The 13775-nt window shown below is 51.1% G+C and overlaps 1 protein-coding gene across 1 annotated transcript; it reads left to right on the top strand.

Annotated features, from left to right (window-relative positions):
* Positions 1 to 7469: 7469 nt before the first annotated feature.
* On the top strand, positions 7470 to 13338 carry LOC147648010 (serine/threonine-protein kinase PAK 3-like). Its single transcript, XM_086868227.1, has 11 exons — positions 7470 to 7710; positions 8637 to 8674; positions 9117 to 9312; positions 9576 to 9639; positions 10268 to 10316; positions 10630 to 10742; positions 11003 to 11120; positions 11875 to 11974; positions 12262 to 12458; positions 12554 to 12691; positions 12941 to 13338. Exons 1-11 carry the CDS (start codon positions 7632 to 7634, stop codon positions 13040 to 13042), a joined length of 1194 nt encoding a protein of 397 aa, XP_086724353.1. The 5' UTR covers positions 7470 to 7631; the 3' UTR covers positions 13043 to 13338.
* Positions 13339 to 13775: the final 437 nt, after the last annotated feature.

The following is a 13775-nucleotide window of genomic DNA, read 5'->3' as shown; positions in this document are numbered from 1 at the left end:
TGAAGATCTGTAGACTTTCACGCTGCCTCCTTAAGCCTTTCCAAAAATGCAGCAGGGGATTCTTTCTTTTCCTCTCTTACCTCATACAATTTAGACCAATTCACAGCCTTAGCTATAGCATTCCCAACCTCTATCTGGAGCCACTCTTGATATCTCTTCAGCCTCCGCATGTCCCCAAAGGCACTGGGATCCCACCCTGGATCCTCGATCGGAAAGTTCTCATCCAAAGTCCCTGTCACCACCCCAATTCTGAGATCTTCTCTCACCTTCTCCTTGGCTGCTCTAAGCACCATCTCTTTCTCAACAGAGTCCATTCAATTATCCCATATTACTTGTATATCTTCCCAATCTTCATTCTGAGTTTTCATAATCATTTTTACCACCCTTGCTACTTGATCAGGATTTTCTCTCTAAGTTCCAGCTGATTGTTTCCAAATTATCAAGTCTGCGGGTGAAAAAGGAACATTCACAAACACTGGCCCCTCTACTCCTACTCCTTGTCCCAAGGGGACTATCACAGTCCGCCTTTGTCTGCCCAAATCTTCTCCCCTTCTACCCAGAACCGGAGCAAGCTGTGACCGAGTCCGATGGGACACCGGTGTTGTTGATTTATTATCATCATTATTATACCGCTACTGCTATCCCCCTGCCCAGCATTTTTCACATTCCTTTGTATCACAGTTAGATTTTGATCATCTCCTGGAGAAGAAAGATCAGGTGAAGGCAGTATATTGCTGTGTAAAAACTCTCTTGCGGTGAGAGACTTCTCCAGGATCAAACTGGAGAAGTCTCCAGTTCAAGTATAAGCAATTTATTATAAGGCTAAAAAGAAGGGAGACCTGTGTCAGCCACCAGCCTCGGCGCTCACGTGGTCAGGTTGGAGGGGTAGGTGAGAGCGTGGAGAGCAGGGAGGAGAGGTTGGAAAAGGGGAGGGAGGGCGTAAGAGCAACAGAGGGAATGAGGGAAAAACCAGGGTGGCTTATGAGAGAGGGGGATAAGAGGGGAAAATCCAAGAGGGTAAGAATAAGAGAAGGAAAGAATGGAAGAGGTAAGAGATGGGGAGAGAGGAGCTGTGAGAGGGGTAAAGGGGTAAGAGAGAAGAGCCAAGAGGTATGAGAGAGGTTAAGCAAGCAAAGTTCTTGTTACAATCCAATATATCTTTTTCTATAGTGAATATTCTAATTCTCAGTAACCAATCACTACGAGATACACCCACTAGAGATTTTACATACAGTGTTGCATTTTAGGCTCTACAAGCTTTACAAGTTCTTTCCTTGCTTCATGACCTTTGGACTTTCCATCAGGAGAAGGACATTGTTTTATCAACAGGATTCTCCTCTAGCTGGCTAGGCTATTTTCTTTGGTTATATAGTAACCAGTACTCTGTATCCTATGACTCAAAGCAGGCTTTCATTTCTACTTTGATTCTAACCTTCATATTTTCAGAATCTTCTGCCAAACAATCACATTCCTAAGGTTTCCCTGTTTCCCCCTCCCCAACAGCGGTAGAGGAGGATAAAGAGGGAAAGGTGAAGTGGGGTGAGGCGAGATAGGGTTAGGTGAAAGAGGATTGGGTGAAGTGGGGGCAGACAAAACAGAATCAGGTCCTGTTGGTTCTGCTGAAACCACTTGTAAATCAACAACCATCTCTCTCCCCCGACGCAAACTTTCTTCTAGTGCCAGGTGCTCTGAACAACTTTTTCCTTTTACACAAACCTCACATTTATCACTCACACATGCCTTAACTGCCATCAATCCACACTCAGCCTTCCATTCTGGCTTGTCTCGCAAATAGAAAAGCAAATCAACCTACAGAACTTAATCCCAATTTCCCTCTGACTTACAGAACAACATCAACTGTAAAATGGTGTTACACTGCAAAAATCCATTTCTCGGCCACTTCTCCCCACTGTCCAGGTCATATCCTGGCCACCTGATATTACAATAATCAATCAACTTTATGTAAATCTTGCCCAAAGTTACCCAGTTTCCAATGTGCCAATAAGCACCCCAGAGGAGAAGTACGTGGTATAGGGCCACTGCCACCTCAAATCCCTTTAAGCTTCTCCATGTTACAGTTACAATACAGCACACACCACTGATGCTGAATCTGCAAAGCTTTCGCACTTGTCTGACAGACGGCGCCTGGGCAATACCAGGAATTCCTCCAGCCCAACCGTGCGGAGATTTCACTGTGTCTTATCGGCAGGCACCAGAGCAGACTGAAAAGCACCCTACCTCTCTCAGAGGGACGCTGTGAGCGGCAGAGACGGTCACGGCTGATGGGCTCCCCGAGAATCCCTCGGTGCCGGCTGGAGCGTGATCGGGTCGTGAACTCGCTCAGCAGCACTCACAGGGTCCCATCTGGGTCACCAAAATGTCAGCGTTCAGGAACACACATAATCATGGTTTGATTATATGCAGGTGCTTTATTGAAGTGTGTGGGAACTAGGGGTATCAGCAACCCAAATCTAGCTCCATCGTCTTTGTCCAAAGTGCACATGTTTCTACAATTTCAGCTGTAGCTGTAATCACTATAACAAGCTTATCAATATTGCTTCATTATTAAATCTTCATTAACTTTATTGATATTGTTTCATGAGAGTTAGCTCATCCTTTTACGAACATGTATGAATCTTATCTCTGGGTGGGTATCTTGGAGACCCCAAGGACCAGCTCCCATTACCATAAACATTTCAGCTTGCTACACCATCCATAATACCAAGCATTCTTGTGGCCTACTTTTCCATGATTATAAGAAATATTTTCAGAAACATTTAACCCCATTGTAACAGGATCCCCATGGTAATGACACCCCTTGTGAGTGGGGTGGGCTCATCAGGACCCCCAGGCCATCAACACCTCACCCCTCTGCCTTCGGATCCCCAAAACCATGTTATCCCTCCTTGTAGGGGATACTGAGGCAGGCTGGAACCACTGGGGAAATAAACACCAGGGACTCAGTGTAAGGGTTGCAAAGAAATCAAGTGTCCGTAAGTACAAGTGTCAATTAACCAATTTTGGTTAAGTTTAAGGCAGAAATCAGAGTTTTCAGCTGATAAACAGAGCAGGCCATTCACAAGTGCCGTTAAGGAAAAGAAACTCTACCAAGATTTTGACCTTGGTTTCTTGTGACTGGATGTGTCTCTCGGTGCCCTGGCCTGGTTGTCAGGGTGGTGTTAGAGCATAAGTTTACTGCCCTGCAGGTGACACATGAGGGCCATCAGGGGTCACCGAGTGTCCCCTCCAGCCACAGCCCCGTAGGGGACAACGCTGACCACGCCTCGTTACCCTTGACTTGCCCCATATGACTCCGCCCCTTTCCATGCCGTAACCACCCCCTCGGCTTCGGCTGCGCCTCCAAACACCCCGCACATCTCCCATTGGCCGGCGGTGTCCCCTCATGCCCACCGCCACCTCTCATTGGCCGTCAGCTAGTGATGGATGGTGTTTAGGCAGAGAGTCAGCCATCCCCTGCACTTTATGAGGAGCTGAGCCACGCAGAGGAAAATTTAATGTTTTGTCCTTTTCTTAGCTTAGCCGCTTTTAGTTAGGACGCGAGAGCATAGCAAGCTTCAGTAATGTTTAGCTAAGAGCAGAGTTTTGTTGTTGTAGGGAAGCTCAGGAGTAGCCTTTTAGGAGAAAAGAGAGAATTGTCATAGTAAGAATGAAGCTATCAAAGCAAAAGCTGAGACTCAGTAGAAGCTGAGCATGCACGTGCTACGAGCTAACCCTAACCCTGAACAGGCCACCCAGAGGAGAGAATGATGAAGGTGAAGATGATGAAGGAGCCAGAAGAGGCTCTGTTTCTGCCCTGGATTTCAGCAAGACTGGCAATAAAAGCCCAAAAGCCTCCAGAGCCCTGCCAGCTTCCTTTCCTTGCCACACCGCACCTAAGGCAGACGGTGCCTTCGGAGCTGTGCGCTCCGGCCGAGCTGTGGCCTTCGTGGCTCTGCGCTGCTTGCCAGCGGCCCAAGGCTCTCCCCCTCACACTGGGGCCCTGCCCCAGCCCAGCCCACCTGCCCTGTAGAGATGTTGTCCCCCGTGACCTGGTGTCCCCCAGGGCCAGCTGCAGCTGATGGCGGGGCAGCAGGAGGGAGCAGTCCCTTCTTGTCCCCCGCTCCAGGCCATCACTTGGCATGGGAGAGGAAAGGAGGGCTGAAATGGCACTAAGGCTTTCTAAGGCTTCCCTCCTGTAAACCTCTGGGGCACCAAAGCGCTCTACTCAAGGGGGTCTGGGGCCCTGCACATGCTTTTCCGTGCTGAGGTGTCCTTCTTCCTTCCCTCAGCGCTACAGCCCTACAGCTGCTTGATGTGAGCTGCCTGGGTATGGGAAAACAAATGGGGGACGCAACAGAGAGCACACTTGAGCTTCTGTCCTGGCCTTGCAGAGCTACAGCCCATGGCATAGGCACCCGTGGATGGGAAGGGAAGAGCTGGGCAAAGAACAGCATGTTCTCTATCAAGGCACAAGCTTTCAAAGTATCAAGGTGTTTAAAACCATGTGGTTTTGGAACACAAATGATTCTGTGAGTGGTGGGAAATTTGTTGCTTCGGGCTCTCACTACTTAGGGCTCTGTCGTGCTTTTAAACCAATAACTAAGAAAATTACTTATTTCTTGCTGTGAGATATGGATTAGAACAAGAGCAAAACAGGCATAAAACTTAAAAGGGAAAAAAAAAAGGTTTATTGACAAACTACAATAATAAGAACACCAGAATAAACTTCCAGAAAAACCTTTTCATCCCCTATCTACCCACTTTTCCTTTTTCACATGATAACAGAGACAAAAAACTTGGAAATTTGGTGGTTAAAACAGTCCCAATTCTTGCTACAGTCTTTTTACCAGCCTTTGTAGGGAAACAGAAGTTTCTTCCTGTTAATTTATGGAGTTTCTCACAAGAAAACTATTTTTGTTATAGTTTTCCATTGCCCTAATGTCAGCTGCCCAGAGCTGCTGTTATCAGAGCCCACTCCTCCCATTTTCACATCACTCTGAAGTGTGTATGAGCCATGAGTCTAGGGATGGCATTTTAAGGATGTTATTCAAAGGCAAAAAAGACTTCTTCATCTGTTTCTGTGAGCTTCACTAGAAAACAGTTTTCTCATTGCCTCTCAAGGCTTCAAATCTCCCAGCACTTCACTATACCATAATTACTCTGCTTTTTACTCAAATTTACACTTTGAACACTTTATTCCTCCCTAGATACTGTATCATGTATTAAAGGAGTTCTTTTCAGGACTTCATTGTCCATCTCCATAGTTTTAACAGAAAGATATTTCAGCTTAGTTAAAGCATCTGCTTAATTCTCTACCTCTTCTGAAGCTTCTTTTCTTTCTTGTCACTGGTAGTTTATAAAGTCTCTTTTCATGTTGATCACTCTCTCTCTCTCTCTCTGGATAAAAAGATTAATCCGCAAGTCTCATCTGGGTAATAAAAGAGTTAAAATCTTGCCCAGGCTTTTGTAGGTGGTTTAGTGATCTCTGCCGAACAGGAGCTGGAGCCGTCTGCGATGGAAAGTTCTTCATAGCTGCTCTGGAGAGTGTGTCTGTCTCTGCTTGCTGCAGGTCCAGAGCCTCTCTCCTTATTCACTCGGCAGTTTCTAGTGAATGTAGTTACAGCAAAACCTGCAGCCGAGCCAGAGATGGGCCCAGCCCGGCCCGACCAGAGCCCGGGGAAAACCTTCCACAGGCCCCATCTCCCGGCCGGGAGGCACAGCAGAACGGGCCCAGTCCCCCGCCGGCCGCATGGCCTGGGCAAGGAACGGGAAACCGGGAGCTCTGCCACCCTTCACAGCCAGGAAAGAAAGAGAACCAAGAGAGCTCTGCTTTTACACTTTAAGGTAGGGTTCACAAGTTGATCCCACTTTTCAATGGCCTAAACTGCTGTCAATTCTCAGCAATGACCGATAATTGGTCAGGAGCAAAGACTCCAGGCAGTTCCCAGCAACTCCAACTCCCTTAAAGGTAAAGTAACTCCATGACAGGCTCTCACTGCTTGGGGCTGCAATGGGACATCATCTGAACCTTGAAATCAAGAGATGACGTCAAGGACTTCATGAAACCACTTCAACCTCTTTTCTGCTTGCACTTCCAATCAACCTTGGACTTCTTCTTGCTTGGCCTCGCATTTCTTTTGGCCAAAGCTTCCTGCTTAGGCTACTTTTTGCTGCCCTCCTTTAGAGTCCCGTCTCTCGGTCAGCGCAGCACCTAGAAACTGGGGCCAAAGAGATGCTTTCAAATGGAGGATCCATTTCTTCTGGCGAACTACTGCAGATTTGCAGCACTAGAATTGCAGGGTAGAGCCGAGCCATTCAGCAATTGCTGAAAGTTTCAAATGCCACCCTCAGCATGCCAAGTGTGAAGAGCCCAGTGGAAAGCTCCTCCAAGACACTGTGCTGCCCATGTGTCTGGGCAAACATCTGTGAGGGTGGGGATTTGGACCGTTCAAAAGGGGCCTTCTTTGGGCTCCACATCTGCGTGGCATTGCAGAGCGGTGGCTGCTACCCGAGCTCCAACACAACAAAACTGAGGCAGCCCGAGAATCAGCAGACAGCTCCTCTGGGTGTTCTCTGCCCTTCATTTTCCAGAGAAACGGCACGAGGGACAAGAGGAGCTTGGTGTCAGGAGATAAGCCAACACCTCCCTGCCACAAATGGAGCTCGGGCTCCCAGCGCAGTCACAGCAAAGGTCAGCAGGCACCTACGTGCTCAAGAAGCAGCTGCGCACTGCAATACTGCTGGAAATTCATTTGCTTTGCTTCTTTTGTCCCCCACGTGTCATGGAAGAAGTTCGGTGTCGTTGTTGGACACAGAATGATTCCCACAAACACAGCTCAATGTGTGATAGAAAAAGAGAGAGATTTATTCCGTTGTTTCAGTATTTAGTGATCCTCGACAACGACCAGGGCTTGGATAGGTAGGTTACTGCCTTCCCAACCACACTGGTCGTGAGAAATATCTATTACAAGGCATACCTTTAATGGAATGGATGAACATCTATGTTTATAGATAATATCCTCAGAAAGTGGGTAAAAACTATGAAAACAAGATCAGAGGGTTTAATTCTCAGAGCAAAAGTTCGGCTTTTGAGAAGCAACTAAGAGGCCAGCCGGAAGAAGCACACTTGCTCTTCGTCATAGCCTTGGGGCCCAGAAGTGGGGTTTGCTTTGCTTTCTTGACATCCTTCTTCCTTCCCAGGCCTCTCCTTGGGCTAGGGAGCTGCAGGATGGCTGCATTTGCTGAGCTGCCCCAGCAAGCCTGGAGCACTGCAGCACGCCCTGTAAGGATTTCTTTGGCTGCTTTATGACTGAGGGCAATTTCCCAGGCTCCTCTTTTGCCTCGGCTGGACACAAGATTGGGTTGCTGGGCACAACGACAGCAGCAAAGCCAGAGCTGCTGCTATTGTGAGGTCAAGGGAGCGCTGCCACGTCACAGTGCTGTCAGCGCGGCGTTGTCCCGGTGCGCTCAAGGCCCCGTTGTTCCAGGGCAGCTCTTGCGCTCGCTGGCTCGCTGCAGGAGGACCCTTGTGAGCAAGGAGTTCTCAGCAGACGGCCTGCACCCCGAGAGGAGTCTTGCTATTTCCCTTGGGTGCCATTGCGCATTGTGCAAACCCACACAGCACTGCTAAAATGATCGAGCAAGTCTGTGCCGTGGTTTGCAGTGTTTTCTCCGTGGCATATTCTGGCTACTTCCTGGCTCACCTGACAGGTAAGGAAAGCTCACTCCTGGGGGGAACATCTCCTTGCCTTGTGCTTCACTCTGCTCCTTATGCCCATGGAGGGAGCCAGTATAGCTGGCAACAAAATTGCCATGAAGATGCCAGCTTTCCTTTGCTAAAGCTCCTGCCAGGGGCATCGGCTGCAAAGGGGGTGTCTGTACTCGCTGCAGGGCGGAGAGTATTTGCATTGGAACCTGCTGCGGCCGTGCTCTCTCCACGGGAGAGCGCGTGGCAGCGCAGTCTGTCATTTCCTCAGCTTGCTGCTTCAAGCTGCAAATTGCAGACTCGAAGGAGAGATGCTCAGTAGGACCTGTAAAAACTCCGGGATTCTCTCCAGGGCTGAGGGAAAGCGTCGTTTGCTCCAGCTCCTGCCGTGAGAAGCCTTGGCTGTGTGGCTTGAGCCTTTCTGGTGTGCCAAAGAGAGCGATTGCCTTGGCCACCAAGCGCAAACTCCAAAGCCAGTTAGGCTTTGCTGCTGAAGCCGGGAGCTGTTCCCGGGCTGCTCGAGCAGAGGGCTGCCACAGCTGAGGGGCCCTTTGGGGCCGCTTGGCTGAGCTAGTGTCTTCAGCCAATGCATGGGAATCCCTGCATGCAACTGATGTGAAAAGCTGCTTGTGCTTCTGGGCAGAACAGAAGCTCTGGCTGTTAATGAACAACTGGCATTTCCATGCCTCTCTTTCTATTTCTCCCCTGGCAAAAGACATCCAAATGTAGACAGAGCATAGTACGGTGTCCTTGTCCTTCGCTTGCTTGCTTGCTTGCTTGCTTGCTGTGGGACAGAGCTCTTGGTCCCCTCAGATGGGAGGGATGTTGGGGAAGGGAAATGCTCTCTGTTGGGACTGACTTGTCTGGTGGGAGTCGCCAGCACAGGCGCTTCTCTGAGGGCCTCTGCTTCCTTTCCCCTTGCTGGCTGCAGGTCACTTCACCCGTGGATGGAGACAAGCGTGTCCTTTGGTGAGTGAGTGGCAAAGGAGCCTCTGACCTTGCTGGCGTGTAAGAATTGTGCAGCAAGCTGTGAGCTTGGCCTGTTGCACTGGAGTGGAGAGCGGCAGGCGGGGAGGCTGAAGGAAAGCCCAGCTGCCTGTTGGCATCAGCGGGAGCAAAGGCAGCACTGGCTCTTTCCTAATTTTCCCATTAAGAGCCTTCCAAGAGAGGAAAGCCAAGTGTGGCAGCCCAAAAGGTGTCTTGCTGATTGTAGCCGGGGTGCAAGATGAAATGCATGGCAAGATGGAGGAGCACCCAATTCAGCCATCTCCATAGGCTTTGGATGGCTCAGAATGCCATTTGTATCAAAGTCTAGGATTTCCCCTTAGTCCAGGTGCTTGGGCAGCTGAAGAGCAAGCAGCTCCTGAAGGATTGGCTGCTGCCAGTGTGTCTCACTGCTGTCTGTCTGCAGGGCTCAAGGGCAGGGTCGGCACCTCCTCTGGCTCCCTCTCTTGTGGAGGAAGAGGCTGAAGAGGAGCAAGAGCACATCAAGCCCCCAGCTGCTGTCCCTCCACGGCCCCAAAAGGCTCCCGCAGCTGCCGGCACTGGGTCCGGCAGCCCCGCCCAGCCGGCCGAGACGAGAGAGGAGCAGAGGCTGATGAGACTGAGTACGTCTGCTGCATTTCTGGCGGGTTAGAGTAGAATGCTGCTGTTCTTTCAGGCAGATGGGATTGGCTTGCCTCTGCCTGAGCTGCCTTCTGCGGCAAAGACACAGGCAGCGATTGTTTCTGCTTGAGCACAAGGCTGGCACTTAGCCAGTGGCTCGGCCCCAGGGAGCTCTCAAGCTGCCGACTGGCAGTGGGGGCTGCATTTTGGATGGTCTGGAAAGCGGCGTCTCTGCAGTGCGCCTTGCACTGCTTCTGTCTTTCAGGGAGCGTTGTGAGCCCGGGTGAGCCAAGGAGCAAATACACGGCCCTTGAAGAACTTGGACGAGGGTAAGCGTGACAAGGTCTGCTCCTTGTACAACAGCGTGGGCCAGGGCTTTCGCTGCTGCCATATCCAGCGCCAAGTCCAAACACGGTCCAGCGCTGGCTTTTCCTCCTGCCACCTCTCATGACTGCCGAGTCAAGAGCAAGCAGATGGCATCATCCAAGACAACCTGGTGCTGGCAGTGTCTTGCTTGTGGCAAGGAGCAGGAGCTGGAGGATCTGCTGGCCCTGCAAGCTTGATGGGCCAGCAGAGCACCTTGCCAAACAAGAGCTGCCAGATAATAGTTCTCAAAGACAGTGTTTCCAAAGTCTGTCTTGTCCACTTTATACACCCACACACACACACAGACACACAGGCTTAAGAGCCCCACTTTCTTGTGCGTTTGCTTCGGAAGCAAGTGCGTGTGTGCCTTGGAGATTTGCAGCAGCTCTTGGTCTTCATGTTAGACCCGAGTGTTCTCTTGGACACCCTGAAGGTCCCAGGGCGGCTGGGCTGATGTGCTCTTGGCTGAAGAGACACTGCAGCCAGGCTCTTTGGAAAGAGTGCAGCAGGCAGCGTGGGGAGATCCCCTGCCTAGGCTGGCTTTCAATGCCAGGGACTAAAGGGCTTTTTCTGCTGCCCTTTTCTTTCTAGGGGCTTTGGAGCTGTTTATAGAGCCCTGGACGCCAGCACAGGCAAACAGGTAAAGGGTCAGCAGCCCCGGCGGATTGTGCAGCTCCGGAGTGCTTCCCCCGCTGCTGGAAACCGTGGCTGGAGCTTTGGCCGGCCGCTCCGTCTCTGCAGCAGAGGCTGCTCGTCAGAAGCACAGATTGGGCTCAGTGTGCAGAATGCTGCATTGGGGATGGGATTTGGTGCTTGTCTTAAGCTCTGCTGTCTAGTAACAAGGCAGTTTGGCAGAGCTCGGCTGCGTCGTTGCACAAGCACTCACTCCGTGTTCCTTGTGATCTGCTGCAAGGAGCAACTGGTCAAGTGAGCTGTCCTCTATTTCCTTTTAGGTGGCCATCAAGAAAATGATGTTGGAAGAGGAGGATTGCGAGGAGCTGGCTGTCAATGAAATCGTGGCCATGAGGGACAACAGGAATCCCAATATTGTCATCTACTTAGACAGGTTGGGCTGTTGGCATGTCAGCGTTCCTTCAGATAGTGCAAGGCAGAAATGAGCAAGCCCTTTGGTCAGGGGCACAAAGCAGAGCTGCTTGTGCTTTCTCTAGTCGTGTCCAGCACATGGGAGAAGGTTGCCCTTGGTGTGCAAGAATCTCTTCTGGCACATGTAGCTTGGAGAGCAGTGGCAAAAGCCTGGCTCAGGCCCTCGGGTGACTGAGCTGCGCCCGTTGCTCTCTCTCCATGCCGTGCTTTTTCTTCTTGCAGCTACCTCGTCAACGAGGAACTCTGGCTGGCGATGGAGTTCATGGACGGCGGCACGCTGTTTGATGTGCTCAGGGCAGTGTACCTGGAGGAAGGACAGATAGGCGCTGTCTGTCGGGAGGTGAGGGATGGCGCCTGTGCCGGCCCTGGCCTGCACAGGATGGTCCTTGTCAGCCGGTGGGGAAGAAGAGCAGAGGTTTCTTGCTCACACCTTTGTTTTGGTGCTGCTGTCACGACACCAGGAGAAGAGCGAGCATCTGAAGGGAACTGCCTGCCGTTGTCCCCGCACTTGTCCAGGCTCTCTTCTCACTCTCTTATGTGGCGTCTGTCCTCTGACGCTCGTGCTCGCTCACTCGCTTGCTTTCACTTGTTTCCTCTTGGCACCTCTGCCTCTCTGCGTTTGCCTGGAGCGTGTCTGTCTCTCCTGAGCCCCTTGCTGCTCCAAGGCAGCGTGCTGCTGGCTGAATTTCTAAAGGGATTAGAAGGGATGTGCTGAGCTTCAAAGGATAGCACTGCAGCCCAGATGGCACTGGATTCTGCAACAGGTCTATCGTGCTGCTTCCTCCTCTGCTGCCGCAGCTCTGCCAATAAAATCTTTGCCATGCCACTGGTCCAGTCAAAGATACAGCCAAAAGTCCCGTGCTTCCTACCAAAGGCAGGAGGGGCTCTTGGAAGCTCAGATGCCTTTGCTTCAGAAGACAGAAAACACTTGTAAGAGTGCTGAAGCAGCAAACTCTTCCTCTTGCTGACAGCATGATGCTGTGCTCACAAATTCCCTGAGAAAGCTGTCAATCTCCTCCAGCCCTTTCCTTTCTTGTGGCATGAAATCTGGTGGCCTGAACTTTTTCCCTTTGCCTCCCTCCTTTCTCTCTCAGTGCCTGCAAGGTCTGCATTTCCTTCATTCCCGCCGAGTCATCCACAGAGACATCAAGAGCAGCAACGTTCTTATGGGCACCGACGGATCGGTCAAATTGGGTGGGTATGGCCGGTCAGGCGCAGCGTAGCCAGCATGTGCTGTGGGGCTGCTTTTGGGGTGACTGCCAGTCGCCCAGAAGCGCTGCTTGGCCAGCAGGGGCATGCTGAGGGCAGTTCTCAAGTGAAGTTTCTCATTTCCCGGGCTGCAGACGTGTGGAAGCAGAGCACCGCAGCTTTTCCAGCCCGGATAAAGATCGAGCATGGCCTTGTCAGGCTTGGAATGGGCAATGCTTGTGGCTGGTTTGCCAGCGGTCGCTGTCTTTGACAGGCTTTGTCTTTCTCCTCAGCTGACTTTGGTCTCTGTGCTCGGCTCAGCCCTGAGTGCAGCAGCTGCCACTCCAGCGTCGGCACTCCCAGCTGGATGGCACCAGAAGTGGTGAGAGGAGAAGCCTACGGCCCCAAAGTGGACATCTGGTCCCTGGGCATCACGGGGCTGGAGATGGTGGAAGGGGAAGCTCCTTACCAGAGGGAGCCCAAGTTCAGGGTAAGCTGCAGCTTCCCAAGGGGGCTGTGTGTGGAGAGAGCTGTTGTGCCTAGGAAAGGAGCAGCTTGAGCTTTGTCCCCTTGCCTTTCTCGTAGGTTTTTGAACTGATCGAAAGGAACGGGCCCCCAAAACTGCAAAAGCCCAGGCACCACTCGGCTCTCCTGCGCGACTTTCTGCGCTGCTGCCTGCAGGCGGACCAAGACAGGCGCTGGTCTGCCCAGGAGCTCCTGCAGGTAAGCAAAAGGGAAGCGGCAAGAAGCCCTGGGAGCTGAGGACAGCCGCAGGAAGGGATGAAAGGGCCACGTGGGCCTGGCTGAGCCAGGTGAGCGGCGCAGGAAGGCGCAGGGGCAGAGGCTGCTCTGGCTCCTCTTGCTGTGTCTTGCTGCTAGCCCAGGAATGGTGCTTGAGTGCCAGAGGCTGAAGAGAAATCTGTCATCTTGGAAAGTAAGGCTCCCTTTCCTGTTTGTTTTCTCTCTGGGCAGCATCCGTTTGTGACCTCAGGCCAGCCTGCCTCCAGCCTGGCTGCTCTGATCCTCTCAGCCAAGCAAGCGCAGGAAGACCGGAGAGGAGAGGCTTGCGCCTGAGGAAGCCTTTGTGCCGCGCCAGCCACAAGGAGTTCAAAGGGGATGGATGGTGTTTGGACAGAGAGTCAGCCATCCATTCAGTTTTTTAAGGAGGTGTTCATTTGTTTGGAAGTTTTTGTTGCATGGAATTTGTCCATTTAGCTGTTTTTAGTTCATACCTCCGTTTTTCGTTTTTTTTTTTCTCAAATGCTTAGTTTATAATTTAGGGAAAATAGGGAGCAACTTCTTAGAGCTATAGATTTTAGAAAATGGAGATAGTGGAAGATTGTTTTCCTTGGAATAAATTGTTATTAACAGAGGTATCTCTGTGCTTTCTTTTCTGGAAATGGATGTATTTTCCTAGTTGTATATAAGCTGCGAGAGGAAAAGCTGTTATGCCGTGGAACTGGGTCATACCTGTGTCACAAGCAGTGAGGATGAAGAGGTCACTTGGAGTACAGAATGATGAAGATGTAGAATTAGAGGATACTTTGTTTCATACATTTATTTCAACCGGCCTGGCAAGAAAACTCTCAAATATGCAGAGTGTTGGGTGGCTCCCTTCCCTTCCATGGTGTAGCTGAGCTGGACAGTCCCTGTCAGCGGCCCAAAGAATAGGCTGAGGTGAACAGGTTTGCGAACCTGAACTGGGGAATGCCCATGGGCTGGTGAGAGACACTCCCAGGTAATGTACATCAGGTAATGAAGTCACATTCAGGACAACACCAGGAGGCAGATGTGCAGTCCTTCTTGG

The sequence above is a fragment of the Cyanistes caeruleus genome, chromosome Z (assembly GCF_971803275.1).
Source record: "Cyanistes caeruleus chromosome Z, bCyaCae1.hap1.1, whole genome shotgun sequence".
In the NCBI taxonomy this organism is placed as follows: domain Eukaryota; kingdom Metazoa; phylum Chordata; class Aves; order Passeriformes; family Paridae; genus Cyanistes; species Cyanistes caeruleus.
This window is presented reverse-complemented; position numbering and strand designations above follow the sequence as displayed.

What these genes read in the sequence shown, in the direction of transcription:
- LOC147648010 (XM_086868227.1), top strand. Translation starts at nt 7,632, where the DNA reads ATGATCGAGCAAGTCTGTGCCGTGGTTTGCAGTGTTTTCTCCGTGGCA. An exon ending in CTTGAAGAACTTGGACGAGG is followed by an intron (nt 9,640 to 10,267) that starts GTAAGCGTGACA and finishes TTTTCTTTCTAG; the next exon opens with GGGCTTTGGAGCTGTTTATA. An exon ending in CTGCCCAGGAGCTCCTGCAG is followed by an intron (nt 12,692 to 12,940) that starts GTAAGCAAAAGG and finishes CTCTCTGGGCAG; the next exon opens with CATCCGTTTGTGACCTCAGG.